Source organism: Rhinoderma darwinii, chromosome 5 (genome assembly GCF_050947455.1).
Source record: "Rhinoderma darwinii isolate aRhiDar2 chromosome 5, aRhiDar2.hap1, whole genome shotgun sequence".
In the NCBI taxonomy this organism is placed as follows: Eukaryota; Metazoa; Chordata; class Amphibia; order Anura; family Rhinodermatidae; genus Rhinoderma; species Rhinoderma darwinii.
In genome coordinates this window covers 288,446,524-288,469,245 of record NC_134691.1, presented here as the reverse complement: position 1 = coordinate 288,469,245, position 22,722 = coordinate 288,446,524, and the positions used below count along the sequence as shown (strand labels likewise).

Here is a 22,722-nt window from a genome sequence, read left to right as displayed (position 1 = left end):
CGGGCTTTTTTTTACGCGCCGCTGTCAAAAGACGGCGCATAAAAAGACGACCGCCTCAAAGAAGTGCATGTCACTTCTTGGGACGTAATTGGAGCCGTTTTTCATTGACTCCAATGAAAACCAGCTCCAATTACGTCCGTAAAAGACGCCGCGAAAAACGCGTGCACTTGTCAAAACGTCTGAAATTCAGGAGCTGTTTTCACTTGAAAACAGCTCCGTAATTTCAGACGTAATTGGCGTTGCTGTGTGAACATACCCTAACTGCCAGACCATCAATCAATTGCATTTTCACACAGTGATTTGTGGTTTTTATAATCTAAATTGTTAACATACCTGAAGATCTGCGATCGCAATCTTGACTATTAAAATTGGTCGTCAGTTGGTTGCAAGTATTTACACGTTGACACATAAGCGACAATCCAAATTAGTCAAATCGTATGCGATATCAATGCGTGTAAAGGCCCCTCAAGTGAATAGGGCAGGCACAGCAGGTGACTTCCCTTTAGGCCTCATGCACACAAACGTGTTTTTGCGGCCGCAACTCACCCGCAAATCTGCAGGTGAATTGTAGTCCCATTCATTTCTACGGGCCCATGCACACGAACGTGGTTCCCACGGTCCGTGCATTGCCCGGGAGACTGGACCGCAAAAAGATAGGACATGTCTTATTACGGCTGCATTTTGCGGTCCGGGCTCATTGAAATGAATCTACACAGCCCGTGATTTGCGGGCAGCCCGCGAATGACACTCTACGGCCGTCCGAGCCGCAAATCACGAGCCGTGCACACCACTACGGTCGTGTGCATGAGGCCTCACAGTATCTGCCCTTTCGCTCCACTCTATAGCATGCAAAAGTCCCCTAAGGGTATGTTCACACAGGGTTTTTTGCAGTTTTTTTTACCTGCCTGGACTTTCTTTGCCGCGTTTTTCGCTGCATTTTTTGGTCGTGGCTATTGAGTTCCTCAAGCAGAAAACGCAGTGAAAAACGCTTTCTCTGCCTCCCATTGATTTCCTTGAGCGTTTTTTTCCGCTGGCGGGAAAAAAACGCCTCCAACTCCCATTGAAATCAATGGGAGGCGATTTTGGCCATTTTTTTTATTACGTTTTTTAATGCAGTTTTTGAAGCCAAAACCAGAAGTGGATTCAAGTATAAAGGACCGAAACGGGTTCTCCACTTAGAAGTCGTTTCAGTCCTTTAGGGCCCATTCACACGAACGTGAATCTCGTCCTTGTGCTGTGCGTTGAAACAACGCACAGCACATGGCCCCATCGATTTCAATGGGGCTATTCCCACATGCAGCGAGAGCCCGTTGTGTGAAACTCGCTGCATGTCCCTTATTGGTGCGTTTTCACGCACCTACGTGCTCATTGAAGTCAATGGGTGTGTGATTTGCGCACACCAATTCCATTGAATAATAAGAGACCCCCACTTCGTTTTAGCGATTGTGGGGGTCTCAGTGCTCGGACCCCCATCGATCATACTTGTGACGTCTCACTATGACATGTCAAAAGTTTTGTTGCCCTTTAAGAAAATGGCAATCTGTATTTGAATGCGTTTTTTAATCAGTTTTGCAGTAAGGTGCTCCCAGAATATGTCAGTCTACAGACAGAAAATTGCAGACGACAAAGATACTGAGTATTACATTATCTGCCCTTGCTTCTATAGCACCAACATATTCTGCAATTCTATCACCATACCCATCAGTCCTCAATGGGGCTCACAATCTCATTTCCCTATCTCACGCACACCAATTTTATAGGAAGCTAATTAATCTATCAGTATGTTTTTGGAGTGTCGGAGGAAACCTACACAAACATGGGGACAAAAGTATTGGGACACCTACACATTACACCTACAGGAGCATTTATAATGTCCCATTCTTAATCCATAGGTGTTAATATGACGTTGCCCCCCCCCCCCTCTTTGCAGCTAAAACAGCTTCCACTCCTCAGCGAAGGCTTTCTACAAGATTTTGGAGTGTGTCTGTGGGAATTTTTTCCCATTCATGCAGAAGACCATTTGTGAGGTCAGACACTGATGTTGGACGCCCGGCACTGGTTCACAATCACCATTCTAGTTCATCCCAAGGGTGTTGGATGGAGTTGAGGTCAGGGCTCAGTGAGGGCCAGTCAAGTTCTTCCACACCAAACTCACCCAACCATGTCTTTATGGACCTTGCCTTATGCACTGGGCATAGTCATGCTGGAACAGAAAAGGGTCTTCCCCCAACTAGCCCACACTGTTAGAAGCTATAATGAGAGGTAGGAAATGAGATTGTGAGCCCCATTGAGGACTGATGGGTATGGTGATAGAATTGTAGAACATGTTGGTGCTATAGAAGCAAGGGGAGATAATTGTCCAAAATGTCTTGATATGCTAAATCATTAAGATTTCCCTTCACTGGAACTAATGGGCCTAGGCTAACCCCCGAAAAACAACCTCATAGCATTATCCCTCCTCCACCAAACTTTACAGTTGGCACAATGCAGTCAGGCAGGTAACGTTCTCTGAACCCAGACTTGTCCATCAGACTGCCAGATAGAGAAGCGTGATTCATCACTGCGCCAAGTTTCAGCTTTACACCACTCTATCCGACACTTGGCATTGTGCTTAGTGATGTAATGATGGCATGCAGCTGCCCAACCACGCCATGAAGCTCCTGGCGCACAGTTTTTGCGTGGCTGTTACTGCCAGAGGAGGTTTGGAACTCGGCAGTTATTGAGTCTGCAGTGTTGGTGACTTTTATACACTATGCGCCTCAGCACCTGGCGACCCTGCGCTGTAACTTTACGTGGTCTGACACTTCGTGGCTGAGGTTCCTAAACGCTTCCACTTTGTAATGATATCACTCACAGGTGATCGTGGAATATCTAGGACAGAAATGTAACTGACATGTTACAACGCTGGCGTCCTATTACAGGACCACGCTGGAATTCTCTTTAGAATGACCCATTCTTTCACAAATGTTTGTAAAGGCGACTGCCTGACCCAATACTTTTGTCCATATAGTGTACAAATTCCATGCAGCTATCGTCCATGAGAAATTAACTCAGGAGCCCAGTGCTGCAGGGAACGTTTTTTTGGGCAGCAGCGTGGCTCAGTGCTTTGCCACATCCGCATGTTTGAATGGTCTCTCTGTGGTATTGCGGATTTCTTCTGTAGAGACATTGAGGCGAGTGTGCGTGTACCCATTGTGAACAGTGACTGGTGTGAATGGCGGCAATCTCTGTACAGCGCTGTGGGATATGTTGGAGCTCTATAAACATAAAGAGCGATAACATGAGACATAAGGGAATACTCCAGCCGCGGTCATCACCAGACTCTGACGTAGTAATAAAGTGTCCCTAGAAATGAGCAGGTGCAGAGTATAGGTTTGTTTTTCCGTCTCCATGGCAGTGAGCCCTGGTTTGTGTACGCGCCCGCGTGCCCGCCGCCGCCGCCTCCTCCTCCCAGTCATCTCTGAGCTATGCCGCTGCCTCCAGGAATTCCACCGTCAGCTGACATTCCCCTCCCGTCACCACTGGAACCGGAAGTGACGCAGCCTGACGAGCAGGGGAACGAAAACAAGCAGAGAAGCTGACACGCGGAAGCGCCCGGGTGCCTGCCTTCTCAACAACAGCCGCCGGCTTGGGCTGCGTTTCTCCCTGCTCCTCCGTGTCCGCACAGGCGTCCGACAAGTCTCCCGGCAGCACGGTGTAGGTAGGACTGGGCCCTCGGTGTGAATGTTTGGGCAATGTGGTGTGAATGCAGGTTAGGGGCACGGCTGGTAGGTGATACGTAAGCGATGGGCTCAAATCGCTGCCCGGTACGTGTACGGACCTTCCTGTCCGTTACATAAAGGTCGCCGCGCATACAGGCCTCTCTGGCGTAGTTAAGACAGTTGGGGGCGTGGTTATCACTGCGTCACTCTGGGCCCCTTCTCCATCTCTTGAACATGCTCTATGAAGGGGACTGCAGAGATGGCACAGGTGAGGTATCTGCTGACTAGTGGCCTGTGACGTCACGATCTCAGTGGCGGACACTTCTGACGAGGCACAGGCATCCATTACTTACAGGAGCAGTGAACCGAAATACTACGCTAATGAAAGTACTGCTGATGTCATTCATGTATATGTAGCAGAAGGACGTGGGAGGTAGTAGTGGTCATTGGGGCCTTTTTAGGAAGAATGCTTTCGGTTGTTTATTTTTGTCAGACTGGCATTATAAAAGAACCCCACAGCATGTCGCGTAATAGGGCCTTAAGACTGCGCTTACCCCTGTAATAAGATGTTAGCAGTGTAAGGGTGGCTTTACACGCACTGGTAAATCTTTTGATTTAGGCCTCATGCACATGACCGTAAAAACTCCCGTGATTACGACCCGAAATAACGGACCCATAGACTTCTATTGGCCACGGGTACCTCCCCGTTTGCTTACGAGAAGGTGCCCGTGCCGTTGAAAAAGATAGAGCATGTCCTATTTCAGGCCGTAATAACGGCACGGCAGCCCATAGAAGTCTATGGAGCTCCCGTAATGACGGGTGACTACGTGTGTGCACCCGTCATTACGGCAGCGTTGCTAGACGGCTTCAGTAAATAATCACTGTCCAGGGTGCTGAAAGAGTTAACTGATCGGCAGTAACTGTTTCAGCACCCTGGACAGTGACTTCCGATCACAAGATACATCAACCTGTAAAAAAAAAAAGATGTTCATACTTACCGAGAACTTCCTGCTTCTTCCTCCAGTCCGGCCTCCTGGCCGTTGTCTTGGTGACGCTTCCCTCTCGACATCCGGCCCAACGTCCCTGGATGACGTTTCAGCCCATGTGACCGCTGCAGCGGTCACATGGACTGCGCGTTATCCAGGGATGTCGGGCTGGATGTCAAGAGAGGGACGCGTCACCAAGGCAACGGCCGGGTAAGTATGAATTTCTTACCTCGGAAAGGGCTGCCCCTTCTCTCTATCCTGCGCTGATAGAGAGAAGGGGCTGCCGATTAGTGCAGTGCAATTTTGCAGAGAATACGTGCCCGTAAATACGGGTGACACCGGACCCGTATTTACGCCAGTATTTACGGGAGGGAAAAAATACGTTCGTGTGCATGAGGCCTTATTCAGTGATTTCTCACACGCTCGTGCAACTTACATTACTAGTCTGAGAGGAAAGAAAGAAAGAAAGAAAATGACGTGTTTACATGTTGCAATTCCTTGATATTACGATGAAATTGTATTCACATGGTACAGAGGACATCAAAGTCTACATGGGTGGCTTAAAGAGGTTCTGTCACCAGATTATAAGTGCCCTATCTCCTACATAATCTGATCGGCGCGGTAATGTAGATAACAGTGGTTTTTATTTTGAAAAACTATCATTTTTTTAGCAAGTTATGAGCAATTTTAGATTTATGCTAATTACTTTCTTAATGCCCAACTTTGCGTGTTTGAACTTTTGACCAAGTGGGCGCTGTAAAGAGAAGTGTATGACGCTGACCAATCAGTGACCAATCAGCGTCATACACTTCTCTCCATTCATGTCCATTTGTACTCAGCACAGCGTGATCTTGCGAGATCATTAACTTTACTGAAGTGTCTTGAGAGTGAATAGACATTGCCTCCAGCCAGGACGTGATGTCTATTCACACTCCCGACACTCTGGTAACGTTTGCGTAGGACTTAATCGCTGCACGGCGTGATCTCGCAAGATCACACTATGAATGACGGTAGTAGCGTGATCTCGCGAAATCACACTGTGCAGCGATTAAGGCCTACGCAAACTTTACCGAAGTGTCGAGTGTGAATAGACATCGCGTCTTGGCTGGAGGCAATTTCTATTCACTGTCAAGACACTTCAGTAAAGTTAATGATCTCGCTAGATCACACTGTGCTGAGTACAAATGGACATGAATGGAGAGAAGTGTATGACGTAGATTGGTCACTGATTGGTCAGCGTCATACACTTCTCTTTACAACGCCCTAAAATTGTTCATAACTTGCTCAAAATAAAAACCACAGTTATCTACATTACTGGGCCGATTATGTAGGAGATAGGGCACTTATAATCTGGTGACGGAGACTCTTTTAAAGGGGTTATCCCACAAAGCTAGTTGTATTTAGATATGAGAACACGCAATAATCAGCCATTTTGACATTGACACCCTATAAAAACGGATCTGACAGCTAAATATGCTGCCCGAGGTAGGGACAAGGTTGTTCTCCTAATAGTCAAAATGGTCCTCAAAATATATTGTGCTGTTTGGCTAATAGGGGAGATCAAAAAATACATTGGACTTGTAGTTCTGAGTCCATTGTATTCATGGAGATCACTGCGAAAAAGCGAAAAGCGTGGAAGGGGATAAGCGCTAGCACTAGAGGGCGCTATAAGAAGTAAAGTTGCACAACTACGCAGCATGTTTTTTTAATTACAGATTGATTTGTGGGATAACCCCCTTTATTACCAGAGCGCGTATATATGATTTTTTTTTTCAATTTAACTTTTTTTCCCCCTTGCATCTGCCCACAGCATGTGAATGTTTGTTCCACTGTATGGTCAAATATAATTTTTTGCTGCTAAGATCATAATGATAACGACTTTTGCAAGCCATGGCGATCAGATGTTGTTGTGCGAGGTAGGGAGGGGGGGGGGGCGGTTTTGGTTAGGCCATACATTCCCCCTGAAGCATACACACATAGTATTACATGCCTTCCATACTAATATAAAAATGAATAGTTTCTGTAGGCTACACCTCAATGTCCTGTGCAAAACTAGCTCTGGTATGGAAATCTACTTTTGTTCACTTTTACATAAAGTCTGTTCTCTCTCAAAGTAATTTGTGCACAGCCAATACATAGGTTACATTATAATTGGATCTATAAGGAGAAATTCAGAGTTTTAGGTCCCTTACCTAGGTAGTTGAGAAACATGATTGTTAAATATGGAAAGCATGTATGTAAGCCATGGAGAGCACCTGTTAGCACTCCTGACATGTCTATTTTAGTAAATACTTGTTTTTCCTATAAAATAACAAGTCTGAGAACTGTTGTATTGTTCCTCTGTTATTCCTACTGGAAGAAATTGACAACTGAGTGTTAGAATGCACCTTGTCAAAGCGGCATGTCCCCACATGGAGATGGCAAAAGACCTACTGAAGACTCTACAAACTGCAAAAACCTCTGTTCATGTGTCCACTATTAGAAAACCACTGAACAAGAATGGTGTTCATGGAAGGACACCACAAAGGAAGCCGCTACTGTCCAAAAAATACATTGTGGTCAGTGTCAAGTTTCCTGGGACCACCTGGATGTTCCACAATGCTTCTGAGGAAATGTTCTATGGACAGATGAGACAGAAGTGGAACTTTTTAGCACAAGTGCACAACACTATGTTTAGTGGATAAAGAACACTGCACACGAACACCAAAACCTCATCCCTATTGTGAAGCATGGTGGAGGGAGAGTCATGGTTGGGGGCTGCTTTGCTGCCTCATGGCCTGGATGCTTAAGGCATCGTGCAAACTTCAGACACCGTTTTCACGGCTGTTTTTGACGGATCCGTGTGCCCGTTTTAGCGGCCGTGTGCACTCCGTGTTTCCGAGCGCCGAGCATGGTACTGTCCAGGGTGCTGAAAGAGTTAATGGGCTGCACTGATCGGCTGTAACTCTTTCAGCACCCTGGACAGTACCATGCTTGGCGCTCGGAAAATACAATTTAAATGAAATAAAAAAATAAAATAAGTTCATACTTACTTTCCTCCTGTCCGGCCTCCAGGGATGACGTTTCATCCATGTCACCGCTGCAGCCAATCACAGGCTGTAGTGGCGGTCACGCACGTCAGGATGACGCTTCATCCCACGTGACCGCCTCTGCAGCCAATCACAGGCTGCAGCGGCCTCTGCAGCCAATCACAGGCTGCCACGTCATACAGGAAGGTCGGACTGGAGGAAGAAGAGGGACTCGTCACCAAGACAACGACCGGGTACGTATGAACTGCTTTTTATTTTATTTTTAATCAGCCTCTTTTCTCTATCCGTGATTGATAGAGACAAGTGGCTGCCGATTAGTGTAATATATTTGTAATGTATTTCTGCACGCCCGGCCATTGCTAGGCAACGGCTCCATCACACACGGACGACACACGGATGCCTTCCGTATGCATTCAGTTTTTTTGACGGTCCCATTGACTTGCATGGGCCTCACGGTCACGGAATCTCGGACCCAAGTAGGACATGCTCTACTTTGGATCGGAACGGAGCAACGGGACCGTCAAAAAATACTGAAGTGTGCATGGCCCCACTGAAATGAATGGGTCAGGGTGCTAGCCGTCAGAAAAACTGCTAGCACCCTGAAGAAAAACTGCTAGCACCCTGAAGAAAAACACTGAAGTGGGCATGAGACCTTATGATCATTGAGGGAACAATAAACTCAGAGGTTTATCAAATTTTACTGGAGAACATAAGGGCAGCGTTCCATGACCTCAAGCTAATGAGTTGTTGACCCAAAGCACACAAGTAAACCAACTAAAGAATAGCTGAAAACAAAGATTTGTGTTTTAGAATGGCCAAGTCAGTCTATCCTGATGCTGTGGCATGACCTGAAGAGCACTGTGCACACAGGGCATCCCAGAAATATTGATGAACTGAAACACACATTTTCAGGGAGGAATGGTCCAAAGTCTACAGGTTATGCAATTCAAGGGTTCACTTACTTTTTCTCCCTGTATTGTGGATGTTTACTTAACTGGTTCCCGACCGCTGGCTGTGTTGTTACGGCCAGCGGTCAGGGTCCTTAAAACCAGAGCCATAGACTTTTTACGGCTCAGGTTTTAACTTGCTGCCCGCGCAATCGGGCAGCTGAATGTCGGGTCTCCGGCTGTCAGTGATTGCCGGGGACCCTGAGGAGAAGATAGAAGCAGCTTTCGCTGCTTCTGTCTTGTCTGATCACTTGTACACAGCGCTCAATGAACGCTGTGTATAGGAATAGAGGCAGCGGCGCTGTCTCTATTCCTCCCGGTGATTATGTGACTGGTCACATGATCGCCGGGTGCCGTTAGTGACAGACTGCTGCTGGGTCTTACTAGACCCAGCACAGCCCTATTAATGACAATCGTCACTTTGAGAGGGCTGATTTCCCCTGTAACTGGGGCTGCTGTACAACTCCAGTTACAGTGGAAAAGATAGTGTAAAAAAAAAAGAAAAAAAATATATAAAGTTCCCCAAAGGTCTTTGGCCTTTGAGGGACAGACCATAGTAATAAAAAAATAATAAGGTAAAGTGCAAAAAATAATAATAATAAATACACATAAAACACCCCTCCCGCCAATCATTGTTGTAACGCTGACCCAATTACCCTAATATAGACATGTAATATATTAAAATTTCCGTTAGACAATGACGATCACAAATAAAAGTTCTATTTTAGGGTAAAAATATGTTATTACCAAAAAAAAAAGCTGAAATGTAAAAAAGCTTTTTTTTACTATTATTTTCAAACTTTATGAATAAAAATTCTAAAACAGCAAAAAGGATGTGTATAAAAACGATAAAAAAAAAGAAACCTGCATGGTCTACGGAAAAAACGTCGCAAAAATCACGTAGTTAGCCCAACAAATAAAAAAGTTATAGCCATTTAACTAACACGTGCTAAAAAGGGCTAAGGCCTCATTCACACGGCAGGGCTTTCCGGCCGGGTGCCGGCCGTTCATAAATCGGCCGGCACCCGGCTGCATTAGGAATGATAGACCCCTAATGGGGCTATTCACACGTCCGATTATTTGACGGCCGGGAAATCCGGCCGTCAAAAAATAGGACATGCTCTATCTTTGCCCGGGCACCCGGCCGCCTGGCTCCCATAGAAGTCTATGGGGCCGGGTATTACACGGCCATCACCGGAATGTGTTCCGAGTGATGGCCGGGTTTCCCGGCGCTTGCGCTCTATCTCCTCCTCCTCACAGCGCAGAGTGCATGTGAGGAGGAGGAGTTGATGCCATTCTGACGAATGGCATCGCTGTACACTGTGTGGCAGGGCCGGGGTGTACAGCAGGTGGAGGGAGCGCTGCGCTGGCTCCCTTCCCCTGCTTGTTAAAAGCACCCTGGCTCGGCGACACCTTCGATGGCGCCGCTAGTAGCAGCAGCTGCGGCTGCAGCGACGCCACTATAGCAGAGCAGGGAGGTATCTCCCCGCTCTGCTATGTGCTAGTCGCACTTTAGCTCCTTGAAGGAGCGGAATCCCCGTGTTTTCGGGGATTCCGCTCCTGGACAGAGCGCTTGATGTCTCTGTCCATATCTGGGCAGTGACATCAGGGGAAACTCCTGAAGCGGAATCCCCGAACACATGGGGATTCCCCTTCAGGAGTTGCCGCTGATGTCACTGTCCGGATCTGCCCGGCCCGGCACGGATGCATAAATTTATGCAAACCGGCCGGGCAAAATGGCCGATTTTACCGGCCGACACCCGGGCTCGGGAACGACCCGGTCGTGTGAATCCTGCCTAAACGGTGTTTGGTCCTGAAGGCTCAAAATAGCCCGGTCCTGAACTGGTTAAAGAGGCTCTGTCACCACATTATAAGTGCCCTATCTCCTACATAATCTGATCGGCACTGTAATGTAGACAACAGTGGTATTTATTTTGAAAAATGAAAATTTGAGCAAGTTATGAATTTTACATTTATGCTAATTAGTTTCTTAATGCCTAACTGGGCATTTTTTAACTTTTGACCAAGTGGGCGTTGTAAAGAGAAGTGTATGACGCTGACCAATCAGTGACCAATCAGCGTCATACACTTCTCTCCATTCATGTCCTTTTGTACTCAGCACAGTGTGATCTAGTGAGATCATACTGTGCTGTCACATACACCCACATTAACTTTACTGAAGTGTCTTGACCGTGAATAGACATCACCTCCAGCCAGGACGTGATGTCTATTCACACTCCCGACTCTTCGGTAAAGTTTGTGTAGGACTTAATCGCTGCACAGCGTGATCTCGCGAGATCACGCTACTGCTGTCATTCATAGCGTGATCTCGCGAGATCACGCTGTGCTGTCACATACCCAACAGTAACTTTACTGAAGTGTCGGGATTGGGACTAGACATCGCGTCCTGGCTGAAGGCAATGTCTATTCACTCTCAAGAAACTTCAGTAACGTTAATGTGGGTGTATGTGACAGCACAGCGAGATCACGCTGTGCTGTGAATACGGATGCACATGAATTGAGAGAAGTGTATGACGCTGATTGGTCAGCGTCATAGACTCCTCTGTACAACGCCCAGTTGGTAAAAAAACGCCCAGTTGTCTAATAAGAAACAAATTAGCATAAATCTAAAATTGCTCATAACTTGCTCAAAAATGACTGTTTTTCAAAATAAACACCACTGCTGTTATCTACATTACAGCGCTGATCACATTATATAGGAGATAGGGCACTTATAATCTGGTGACCGAGCCTCTTTAATGTGTGCCATAAAAGTAATGCACAGTGCAACTGTTTGTGTGGTATTAGTTTAGTTAATTGTGTTTATCTTTAATTGTGACTTGGATAACACAACCAGACCACATTTTATTAGTAATCAATGCAGAAATCCAGGTAATTTGATGGCCGCAGGCAGGGTAATTTGCAGGCAGGTCAAAAAGGCAGATTTTTCTGCCTGCAAAAAAACTGTGTGAACATGGCTTAATAGGTCTATTAGTCATCTGATTTCCATAGTGGCTTAATATTTAAAGGATCTGTGAAGAGAACAACAACTTGGGGACCTATAGTTAAATTTTTTGAGTGGGGCGGATGCTCTTTTAACCCCTTAGTGACCAGCCCATTTTAGGCCCTAATGACCAAGCTATTTTATTCGTTTTTCTATAGTCGCATTCAAAGAGCTATAACCTTTTTTTTTTATTTTTTAGTCTACATAGCTGTATGAGGTCTTGTTTTTTGCGGGATTAGTTGTACTTTTTAATAGCACCATTTTAGGGTATAATTTTATTAACTTTTTTTTGGGGGGGGATTATAAAAAAAACAAAAACCTGAAATTCCACCATTATTCTATGCATTTTAAATTGTCGCTGTTCACTGTGCAGCGTAAATAACACGTTAACTTTATTCTATGGGTCGGTACGATAACGGCGATACCACATATGTAGAGGATTTTTATGTTTTACGACTTTTGCACAATAAAAACACTTTTGAATTAAAATTATTTGTTTTTGCATCATCTCTTTCCAAGAGCCGTTTTTTTTTTTTTATTCTTCCATCAATGCAGTGATTTTTTTGGGCTTGTTTTTTGCGGGACGAGACGTAGTTTTGATTGGTACTGTTTTGGGGTGCATGGGACTTATTGATACATTTTTATTATGACGTTTTTGGGGGGCAATGGAAAAAAATTGCTATTTCGCCATAGTTTTTTGCGGTTTTTTTTACGGTGTTAACCTTGCGGTTTAAATTACATTAACTTTATTGAGTCATTACGGTCGCGGCGAAACCATATATGTGTGCTTTTATTTATTTTTTACACTTTTACTAAATAAAACCACTTTTTATGGAAAAAATGGATTTATTTTTTTTACTGTAATTTTTATGAATCTTTATTTCACATTTATGACTTATTTTATTAGTCCCACTAGGGGACTTTACTGTGCGATCTTCAGATCGCTGCTATAATGCTTTGGTATACTTCATATACCAGAGCATTATTACCTGTCAGTGTAAATCTGACAGGCAATCTGTTAGGACGTGCCTCCAGCACGTCCTAACAGGCATATGTCCAGGGCAAACCTGGGGGCTTTTATCAAGCCCCCGGCTGCCATGACACCCCATCGGAGACCCGCGATTGTATTTGCGGGCCGCCGATGGGTGACAGAGGGAGCTCACTCCCTCTGTAAACAAGTTAAATGCCATTGTCGGCGGCATTTAACAGGTTGAACGGCCGCGATCGAAGTAAACTTCGATCGCGGGTGTTGGAGCAGGAGCCCAGCTGTCATCAGACAGCAGAGCCCCAGCTCCAGCCTGCACGGGAGACCCGTGCAGGACTTAGGCCTCATGCACACAAACGTATTTTTGTCCTCCCGTAAATACTGGCGTAAATACGGGTCCTTGGTCACATATATTCGACCCGTATTGCACCAGTATTTACGGGCACGTTTTCGCTGCAAAATTACACTGCACTAATCGGCAGCCCTTCTCTCTATCAGTGCAGGATAGAGAGAAGGGACAGCCCTTTCCGTAATAAAAGTAAAAGAAATTCATACTTACCCGGCCGTTGTCTTGGTGACCCGTCCCTCTCTTAACATCCAGCCCGACCTCCCTGGATGACGCAGCAGTCCATGTGACCGCTGCAGCCAGTGATTGGAGGAAGAAGCAGGGAGTTCTGGGTTAGTATGAACGTTTTATTTATTTTTTTACGGCTATCTATATTGCGATGGCCTAGCCTAAGGCCCCTTAGTGACCAACGTGAAAAGGTGTATTGGTGGTCACTAAGGGGTTAATGTGTTGCTTTTTAATATCACTTTACATGTATGATGTAAATATACGAGGGGGGTTGATAAAGAATCAAAATGGCGAATTGCAGACTGTTCTACGAGACATAGTAACCTGGCTGTTAATAGGTAGTTTACCATGAGAACAAGCAAAAACTAGTTTATCTATTTATACAGCTTAGAAATGACCAGGCAGAGTGCTGACGTTTCATTAGCCTGCATGATCTTTGTTCTGTTTTCCATTGTTTTGCTCCTACATAAGAACTGTACCTGTTGCATAACGAAAACCAACAGCGCCAGATGGAGCCCATTTACTTTAATGGGTACTGATAGCTTTCCATCGTTACCGGACAAAATAGCGCTACATTATGCTCTGTTTTGCTTAGCAAAAATAACGGAGCCTCCAGCCCAGATGTGAACAAAGCCTTAGCGTTCAAGGAACATTATACCGGAAAGGCTGTACTGCGTATTAGAGAGGAGTGGTTGCTTCGTATGGTACTGCAGCTCAGCACCTTTAAAGTGAAGTCAAGGGACACTTGAGTCCTACAGAACAGCTGCTTTTTTTTTTTTTTTGTAGTTGCTCTGAGCTAATAGAAGGGGGTTGTGAATGGGGGACAATCGTCTTTAATGCATCAGTAGTATATCAATCCCATCTGACATACAGAATCTAGTATTTTCAGTTTTTTATATCCGTAATCTGGTTTCATACTAATACCGGACCCCAACAATTGCAGTACTGTACAATAGGGAATGATGTGTGTATATAAGACGGTTTAATCTGTTCTCTTTGTATAATCATTGCTGATCCAGCTGTTTTTTGCAGCAGAGTTGATGTGACTTGCTCTGTTCATAAGAGATAAGTATTTGGGAGAGTGAAAGCACAAAGTTTTGTGGTTCACCTCCTGTTTTTTATCTTAACATTTCAAGCTCATAGAGAGAGCACCAGTCTCATCGATCCCCGTTTATAACACAAAGCCAACTGAATTCACAAACAGGGACGCAACGTGAACTGCAGCCAAGACCCAGGGTATTGGTGCTATTTATTGAAGAAATGCCATATCCAAATTTAAATGAAAAACACCGGAAGTGTTACATAAGAGAACCTTTAGTGTACATGAGTATTGGGAGTATTTTTCTAATAGTCCCCTTTTTTTTGCTGAGTGACTAAAGTTCTAGCCTTCAGCTGCCGTGCTTCTATTTGCTCGTGTTAAAGGGGTATTCCCAACATAAGCATTTATGGAATATGGATGGGATTTGCCATAAATGTCTGATAAATGAGGGTTTCACCTTTTTAGGACTCGCACCGATCTCCAGAACGGAGCCCCATCCTGCCTGTTCAGTGGGAGTTATGGAAGTGGCAGAGCAAGCAGAGAATAAATGGAGAGGTGGCCACGCATGTGAAGTCCATGCCCACTTTGGGTAGAGTCGGTAAAAATTTACCAACTCTGGCCTCAAAATAAAAATATGACATTATATATATATATATATATATATATATATATATATATATATATATAATGTCAGTGTGTTTAGTGTAACTTTTGTAATTCGGTTAATGATATACAGTCCGTATGTCGGCCGCATTTCCCGGACCGAACACAGTGCAGGGAGCCGGGCTCCTAGCATCATAGTTATGTATGACGCTAGGTGTCACTGCCTCGTTGCCGGACAACTGTCCCGTACTGTAATCATGTTCTCAGTACAGGACAGTAGTTCCACGGAGAGGCAGTGACACCTAGCGTCGTACATAACTATGATGCTAGGAGCCCGGCTCCCTGCACTGTGTTCGGTCCGGGAAATGCAGCCGACATACGGACCGTATATCACAGACCGAGCACGCTCATGTGAATTAGGCCTAAAACATAACCTTTATTCATTGTTTCGCGCAGCACGCACCCATTGAAGTCAATGGGTGCGTGCAAATCGCGCACAGCACACGGAAGCACTTCCGGGTGACACGCGTGATTCGCGCTACAGTTGGTAAAGAAGTGAAGGGAAACCTAAAAGCCTCTCCTTCTTTACTGTGTCGTAACATCACATCCGAGTGTCATAATGATGCCAACTGCATGAATATCACGCAGCCACGCACCATATACAGATGCCACACTGAACTTTTGCGTGCGCAAAACGCAGCGTTTTTTGCACGCGCAAAACGGACTCATTCGTGTGAATAAGGCCTACTTCTGTGTGATAGAAAATCATCTTGATATCATTTTCTGCACACTACAGGTGATTATTGTGTATTGTTTATTTGATTGAAACCTGGTTGTGTCAGTGGTATTTGCATTCTAAAGGATTACCCAGAGTATTTTGACCTCAATAATGAATAAAGGTTATGTTTTATGAAGAGTTCCCACTCTGTAATATTACTTGTTTCGTTGAGGAACCCACATATTGATTTCAGTGATATTACTTTGTAATTAGTCTTTATTAAAAATATCTGTTTACTTTTTTAGATACAGCTGTTCTCTATACAGAGCAGCTGTATCTAGCGCTATTCACTGCATCAGTCTCTCCTGTGAACCTGACAGGTTTAGTGTTGGCGGGTCCTGCGTGTCTGTGACACGCAGCATCCACCTGTAAACAATCACATCTAAGTTCATAACTTAGATGTGATCGATTACATCCTCCGACACTGAACCAGTCAGGTACGCGGGACTGATGCATTCAGTGAATAGCGCTAGGTACAGCTGCTCTGTATAGAGAACACAGAGCAGCTGTATCTAAAGTAAAAACTATTTTTAAAATTACACAATACACACTGATGCACCTTTCTATTAAAAGAAAAAAAAATTGCCTTTCAAATGTTTAAATAGCCTTTCAATTTTTTATTTTTTGAATAAACCTTTCATGTATGGCTTCTGGTAGAGTATTGGGACACCGTTACGTTACACCTACAGGAGCATTTATGACATCCCATTTTAAATCAATATTCAAATCATTGAGGCCCCCCCCCCCTTCCCTTGCAGCTAAAACAGCTTCTACTTCTAGGAAGGCTTTCCACAAGATTTTGGAGTGTCTGTGGGAATTTTTGACCATTTGCGAGGTCAGACACTGATGTTGGATGAGAGGGCCTGGCTTGCAATCTCCATTCTAGTTCATCCCGAAGGTGTTTGATGGGGTTGAGGTCAGGGCTCAGTGAGGGCCAGTCAAGTTATTCCACACCAAACTTACCAAACCATGCCTATATGGATCTTGTTTTGTGCACTGGGGCACAGTCATGCTGGAACAGAAAAGGGCCTTCCCTCAAACTGTTGGCACAAAGTTGGAAGCTACAATTGTCCAAAATGTCTTGGTATGCTGAAGTGTTAAAATTTCCCTTCACTGGAACTAAGGGGCCTAGGCTAACCCCTGAAAAACAACCCCATAGCATTATCCCTCCTCCACCAAACTTTACAGTTGGCACAATGCAGTCAGGCTGGTAACGTTCTCCTGGCATTCACCAAACCCAGGCTCATCCATCAGACTGCCAGATAGAGAAGGGGGATTAGTCACTCCACAGAACACATTTCCTCTGCTCCAGAGTCCAGTGGTGGCGTGCTTTGCACTGCTCCATCCGACTCGTGGCATGGTGCTTGGTGATGCAAGACTTGCAAGCAGCTGCTTGGCTATGGAAACCCATGCCATGAAGCTCCCGGTGGCACAGTTTTTGCTTAGATGTTAATGCCAGAGGAGCTTTGGAACTCTGCAGTTATTGGTTCAGCAGAGTGTTGGCGACTCTTATACAATATGCGCCTCAGCACTCGGCGACCCCGCTCTGTAACTTTACATGGTCTGCCACTTTGTGGCTGAGTAGCTCTGGTGCGTAAACCCTTCAACTTTGCAATAGTACCACTCACAGTTAAAGGCCATTGTACACATTTAAGAAATTTTTTATTTTTTTTGTCCAATTTTCTAATTACATTTTTTTAAATTTATTTTTGGCCTTTTGAGATACACATGTTTTTTATACTATATACAGAGCAGCTGTATCTAGCGCTGAGACCTGAGTCTGTCAGGTCAGTGGCACTATTAAAGGGCTAACCACAGCACATTCTTCAGAAAATTCTTGCATAAAGTGATCTTTATTGAACTCTTGATTCAACATGTGGTATTCATAAAGATCAACAAAGCAAAGTGACAAATATAAGATAAGGACGTTTCAGTTTTCCTGGACATTCCTCTCCAAGTCACAGGTTAATGGAAGGTGGGAACACTTTGAAGCAGGCGCATCCAGCACAAGTTTAATTATTGCCACTCCTCTGGCATGGCCTTAGGAATATAGCCAGGGTATTCCTGGGGGCTTTTGTTAGGCCCCCGGCTGCCATGGCAACACATCGGCGGCCCACGATCGCATTTGCGGACCGCTGGTGGGTGACCGTGGAAGCCCCCTCCCTCTGTAAAACACAAATACTGCGGTCGCTATTGACTGACAGCATCTAAGGGGTTAAATGGTTGCGAGTAAGTAAGCTTCGATTGCTACCGTTCGAGTAGGAGCCTGGCTGTCATTCAACAGCCAAGTACCCACTCCAGCCCTCAGGGGACATCCGTGCAGGACATAGACTAGGCTGCCGTAAAAAAGCAGCGGCCTAGCCTAAGGCCCGTTAGTGACCACTGTGAAAAGACGTATTGGTGGTCACGAACTGGTTAAACAGAAGCCCGTTAAAGCCGTTCACTGTTTATAAACAGCATGAAGTCAATAAGATCGTTGTAATATGATTAATTTTTCATGTCTACTGTACACACGATGTTTTAAATGCAGATAGAAGGCTGTTATGTTTGGTCTAGTCTTGAGTCATAGGTAACTATATTAAGTTCACAAGAAACGTTGATGAGAAATCTGTCCTCTACTCAGTGTAGAGCAATTAAAAACTATGTGTATAGAGGGTATATTGTTTTGTCTCTGTATCTATATGACTCTCATATGTTCACCAATTACAGGTTAAAGATGTCCGCTTTAGAAGACCTCCCATCTAATAGCACCATGCAGGCGTCCAACTTCGCACACGTGATCTTTCAGAATGTGGCAAAGAGTTACCTTCCCAGCGCTCCTCTCGAGTGTCACTACACATTGACTCAGTATATCCATCCTCATCCTAAGGACTGGGTTGGCATTTTTAAGGTATGTCTGTGGCACTTCTTGTAGTCTTGCCAATTTGTTTACTTTTTGTAATTAGTGCTGACTTACAGAATTTAATACAAGTAGTAAAAAAATCTATATGACCGTTTATTGCATAAATTGTATTTCCTGTTCTAAAAAACGTTATAAAGATATGTTGGTAAAGCGCCCTATAGAGCGAAAAGCCACCTTGGCTCCTATTGACTTCTCCCGCCTTTATGTGGAAGTGCTGATGATGACTTCCATTATGGTCTTTGGGCAGATTATAGCACATTAGCAGCATTATTGGCCACCCCCGATGAAAAATTCTGACACTTCTCTATGATTTAGAAATTCTGCATAACTTGGGGTAACCGTTATTGTCTTAAATATTCCGTTTTTATAACCGTCTCTTACAATGTATATCTCTTTGGAAAAACGTTCACAGTTAAAGGTTCTTTTTCTTTCGGCTAAAGATCGTCAATTTCAGCTTGGTGGGGGTATTACTCCTGACACTCTTCCGATCAGCTGATTGGGCTGCACTCCTCCAGGCACCGCTCCATACATTAGGTTATGGTACTGCGGATCTTGCAGCTCAGTCCGATTCTAGTGAATTGGAGTGAGCTGTAGAAGCAGGCACAGCCACTACCAAATGCTGTGCCTGGTAAGTAATGCGCTAAGCGCCCCAGTCCCTTCAAATCAGCTGATCGTAAGGAGTCGGACCCCCAACCATCTGATATTGATGATCTAACCTATCAATAGGTAATCAATATGAATGACCCGGAAAACCTCGAACACTTTCTCTGCAGCAGCACACTTTGAAAATCCTGCGTGTGAATTTGCCATGGACTTTTTCTTACAATACAATGTGTAAAATCCAGAGAAAATCTGTGTCTGATTAAAAATAAATGCTGTGAATTCTGCAGCATGCTCTCAAATACGTCCTTTTAGTAGAGATGCATATTACACATTCTTCAGCGTCCACTATAGGATAGCGTGTCACTTTCGTTGCTGTAATATTTGTGACTTATTAAAATATCAGAGGATTGGAGATCTGGTTCTTGTGCAGGGCTTCCCATGCCAGACCAGCCGCTTGGTTTATTGTGATTCTGTTTTTTTTTTTTTTTCACTGGTATTGATGGAGTTATTTAGCGGGGCCTGCCAAAGAAAGAAGGTATGTGTGCGTTTAGCTGGGAGATGCCCCAAGGGGAACAATAAATGACAGGAAGAAAGGTGACTGTTAGCTTGTACTGTAAGGCAAATGAGTTGCATGGCTGGAAATACCTTGTAATTAGTACGGCGTGTCTTTTCTCCAGTATTCGTTAAAATGAGTTAGGCCTGGAAAAAAACACCCCAGCTCTGCTGGCATTGTCTGTTTTTCTAAATGGTTACTGCAAAGATATTCCAAAAAGTTACTTAACCCCTTAATGACCAGCCTATTTTAAACCTTAATGACCAAGCCATTTTTTACGTTTTTCCATCGTCGCATTCCAAGAGCTATAACTTTTTTTTATTTTTGCGTCGACATAGCTGTATAAGGTCTTGTTCTTTGCGGGACAAGTTGTACTTTTTAATAGCACCATTTTGGGGTACATATTTATTGATTAACTTTTATTAACTTTTTTTTTGGGGGGGGGGGGGGGAGGATAGAAAAAAACCTGAAATTTCGCCACTCTTTTTCGCGTCTTAAATCTACGCTGTTTACCGTGTGATATAAATAACACTAACTTTATTCAGCGGGTTGTTACGATTGCAACAATACCAAATTTGTATAGTTTTTGAATGTTTTACTACTTTTACACAGTAAAAACGCTTTTTTTTCAAAATTATTTGTTTTTGTGTCTCCATGTTTGAAGAGCCATAACTTTTTTTATTGTTCCGCCGATGCAGTTGTATGACGGCTTTTTTTTTGCGGGAAGACTTGTCGTTTTTATTGGTACCATTTTGGAGTAGATGCGACTTTTTGATCACTTTTTATCACATTTTTTTTAAGTCAGGATTCACAGAAAACAGCAATTTTTTCATAGTTTTTTATTACATTTTTTACGGCGTTCACCGTGCGGGTTAAATAATGTAATAGATTTATAGTCGGGGTCGTTACGGACACGGCGATACCAAATATGTGTAACTTTTTAACTTTATTTTGGGTTCTTAATATTAAAGCAGTTTGTAAGGGGAAAAAGTGGGTTTTTAATTTTTTTTTCACTTTTTTTTCACATTTTTTTTTTAAATTAACTTTATTAATCTTTTTTTAACTTTTTTACTAGTTCCACTAGGGGACTTTAATATGCGATTCTCCGATCGCTATTCTAATACACTGCAATACTTTTGTATTGCAGTGTATTACTGCCTGTCCGTTTAGAACGGCCAGGCATCTGCTAGGTCATGCCTCCGGCATGATCTAGCAGGCATTCTCTCCAGGCAGACCTGGGGGCCTTCGGGGACACAGACACTCGGCGATCGTATCGCCGGGTGTCGGTGGGAGAGCGAGGGAGCTCCCTCCCTCTCTCCAAAACCACTCAGATGCGGTGCACGCTATTGTGCACCGCATCTGAGGGGTTAAACGGGTGAGATCAATACTAATATCGATCTCACACGGCAGAGCAGGGACACCCCCAGCCCTCAGCTACCTCTGGCAGCCGAGAGCAAGGAGATTTGACGGCTCCCTGCTCTGTTTACTTTATCCTGATGCAGTGCCGTAAAAAGGCATATGCATCAGAATAAAGCCCGTTAGTGGCCGCCGTTAAAAGGCGTATTGGCGGTCACTAACGGGTTAAAGTCCAAGAGAGCAAAACTGATCTAGTATTAAGTCTGTCTCTAGGATTGACGCCATGGCCGGACTGGGACTAAAAAGCAGCCCTGGTACACAAACCTCACGAGCCCATGTACAATGTTGCCCACCCCTCCCCAGTATCTCAGAACAATAGCAGCCCACAATGTGCACTGTGGAAAGTTTTGGATTACTTTGACACTACCCTCAAACTCCCTTAAATATTTAAGCTACATCATCAAGAAGGAATCTAAAAGTAGAGCATAGAAACGCCTAATCACATGGTAAGGGACAGGTGATGCTTTTTTTTCGTCCGAGACAAATGTAGGCTACCACTATACAAGCACCAATAAATGAGCCATACAGTGATCCTATAGTGGTCAGATACCAGTTCTACACAGGCGCTCTGCAGAGTATTATCACACTGCAGACTATTTAAGAGAATACAGGACAAAGTTCTAAGTAAAGATGCTCCAGAATGGTTATCTCATGGGGAATGCAAGGATTTACTATAACAGACACGTCCGGAGACCGCTCTTCTATAAATCTAGCGACTCAAAGGTGATCTAGGTCTTCCCTAGTCGTAGCTTTCCTTTTATTCTCCATTCGACCCAGACAACACTTCCTCCAGCCGACACCCACTGAGTATGGAGCATGCTCCGCCCGTAAGCCCGCCCCATACTTCCCCTTGTCGGCTGTGACGCACATGTAAGGGACATGTTGCCAAGGGGTTAGCTAGGTTGAGTAAAACTAATATGTTGTCTTCTAAATCAGTCTGATTGCTGGTAGGCAAGGAGCATATATCCCTCTCTGGTTTTGTGGCTACACCCCTGATTGTTTTCTTTAGGGGTCACCTGCTATCTCTTTATTAAACATATTCTATATTATGCTCTAACTGAAAGACCTCTGTCGTATGAGACGTTACTTTTAAAACTTAGGTTAGTCTTATTGAGATTAACAAAGTGCAATTAATAATTGCAGTTGATCTTTAGCAACAGATTCCAAACCTTAAAACTTCCCTTTTAAACAGCATTTCTCTAATACAATCTGAATAACTTTGTAAATTCTTTCCATTACTTCTCTTGCACTGAATTTGAGCTATATGATGTTTTTATTTGCCATTCCCCCAACCATTCAACTTCAAGTATAACTCCAGTTATGTCAAGTGCTCCGCCTAATAGGAAGAATAGGCAATCCTGTATGCCGGACAACCATACGATGCCTGAAGCCCCCCCCCCCTGCAAAACTGCTGTAAATGGAAGAGCGGCAGATCTGTATTGTAGGCAAGAGCATGACGTCTGAAACCTCTCCTGAAAATTGGATTAATTGGAGAGCGGCTGCCATATATACACTTCGAACAGGAGTACTGCACTTGACATAACTAGAGCTACACTTTAAAGGGGTTATACCACGAAACACACTTACCACCTATCCACATTT

General features: G+C 44.2%; 1 protein-coding gene across 7 annotated transcripts in view; it reads left to right on the top strand.

Moving 5' to 3' along the window:
• The first annotated feature begins 3,492 nt into the window (after positions 1-3,492).
• The window catches only part of TAX1BP1 (Tax1 binding protein 1), a 100,145-nt gene continuing 80,915 nt past the window's right edge, over positions 3,493-22,722 (top strand). For 3 of the 7 annotated variants that reach the window (XM_075827257.1, XM_075827258.1, XM_075827260.1), the window contains exons 1-2: positions 3,495-3,700; positions 18,356-18,536. In XM_075827257.1, the coding sequence (XP_075683372.1) occupies positions 18,363-18,536 (174 nt within the window). In that variant the 5' untranslated portion in view covers positions 3,495-3,700; positions 18,356-18,362. Of the gene's footprint in view, positions 3,701-3,873; positions 4,034-18,355; positions 18,537-22,722 lie in introns of those variants that run through there. The other 4 variants (XM_075827254.1, XM_075827253.1, XM_075827255.1 and 1 more) reach the window with 4 other exon arrangements.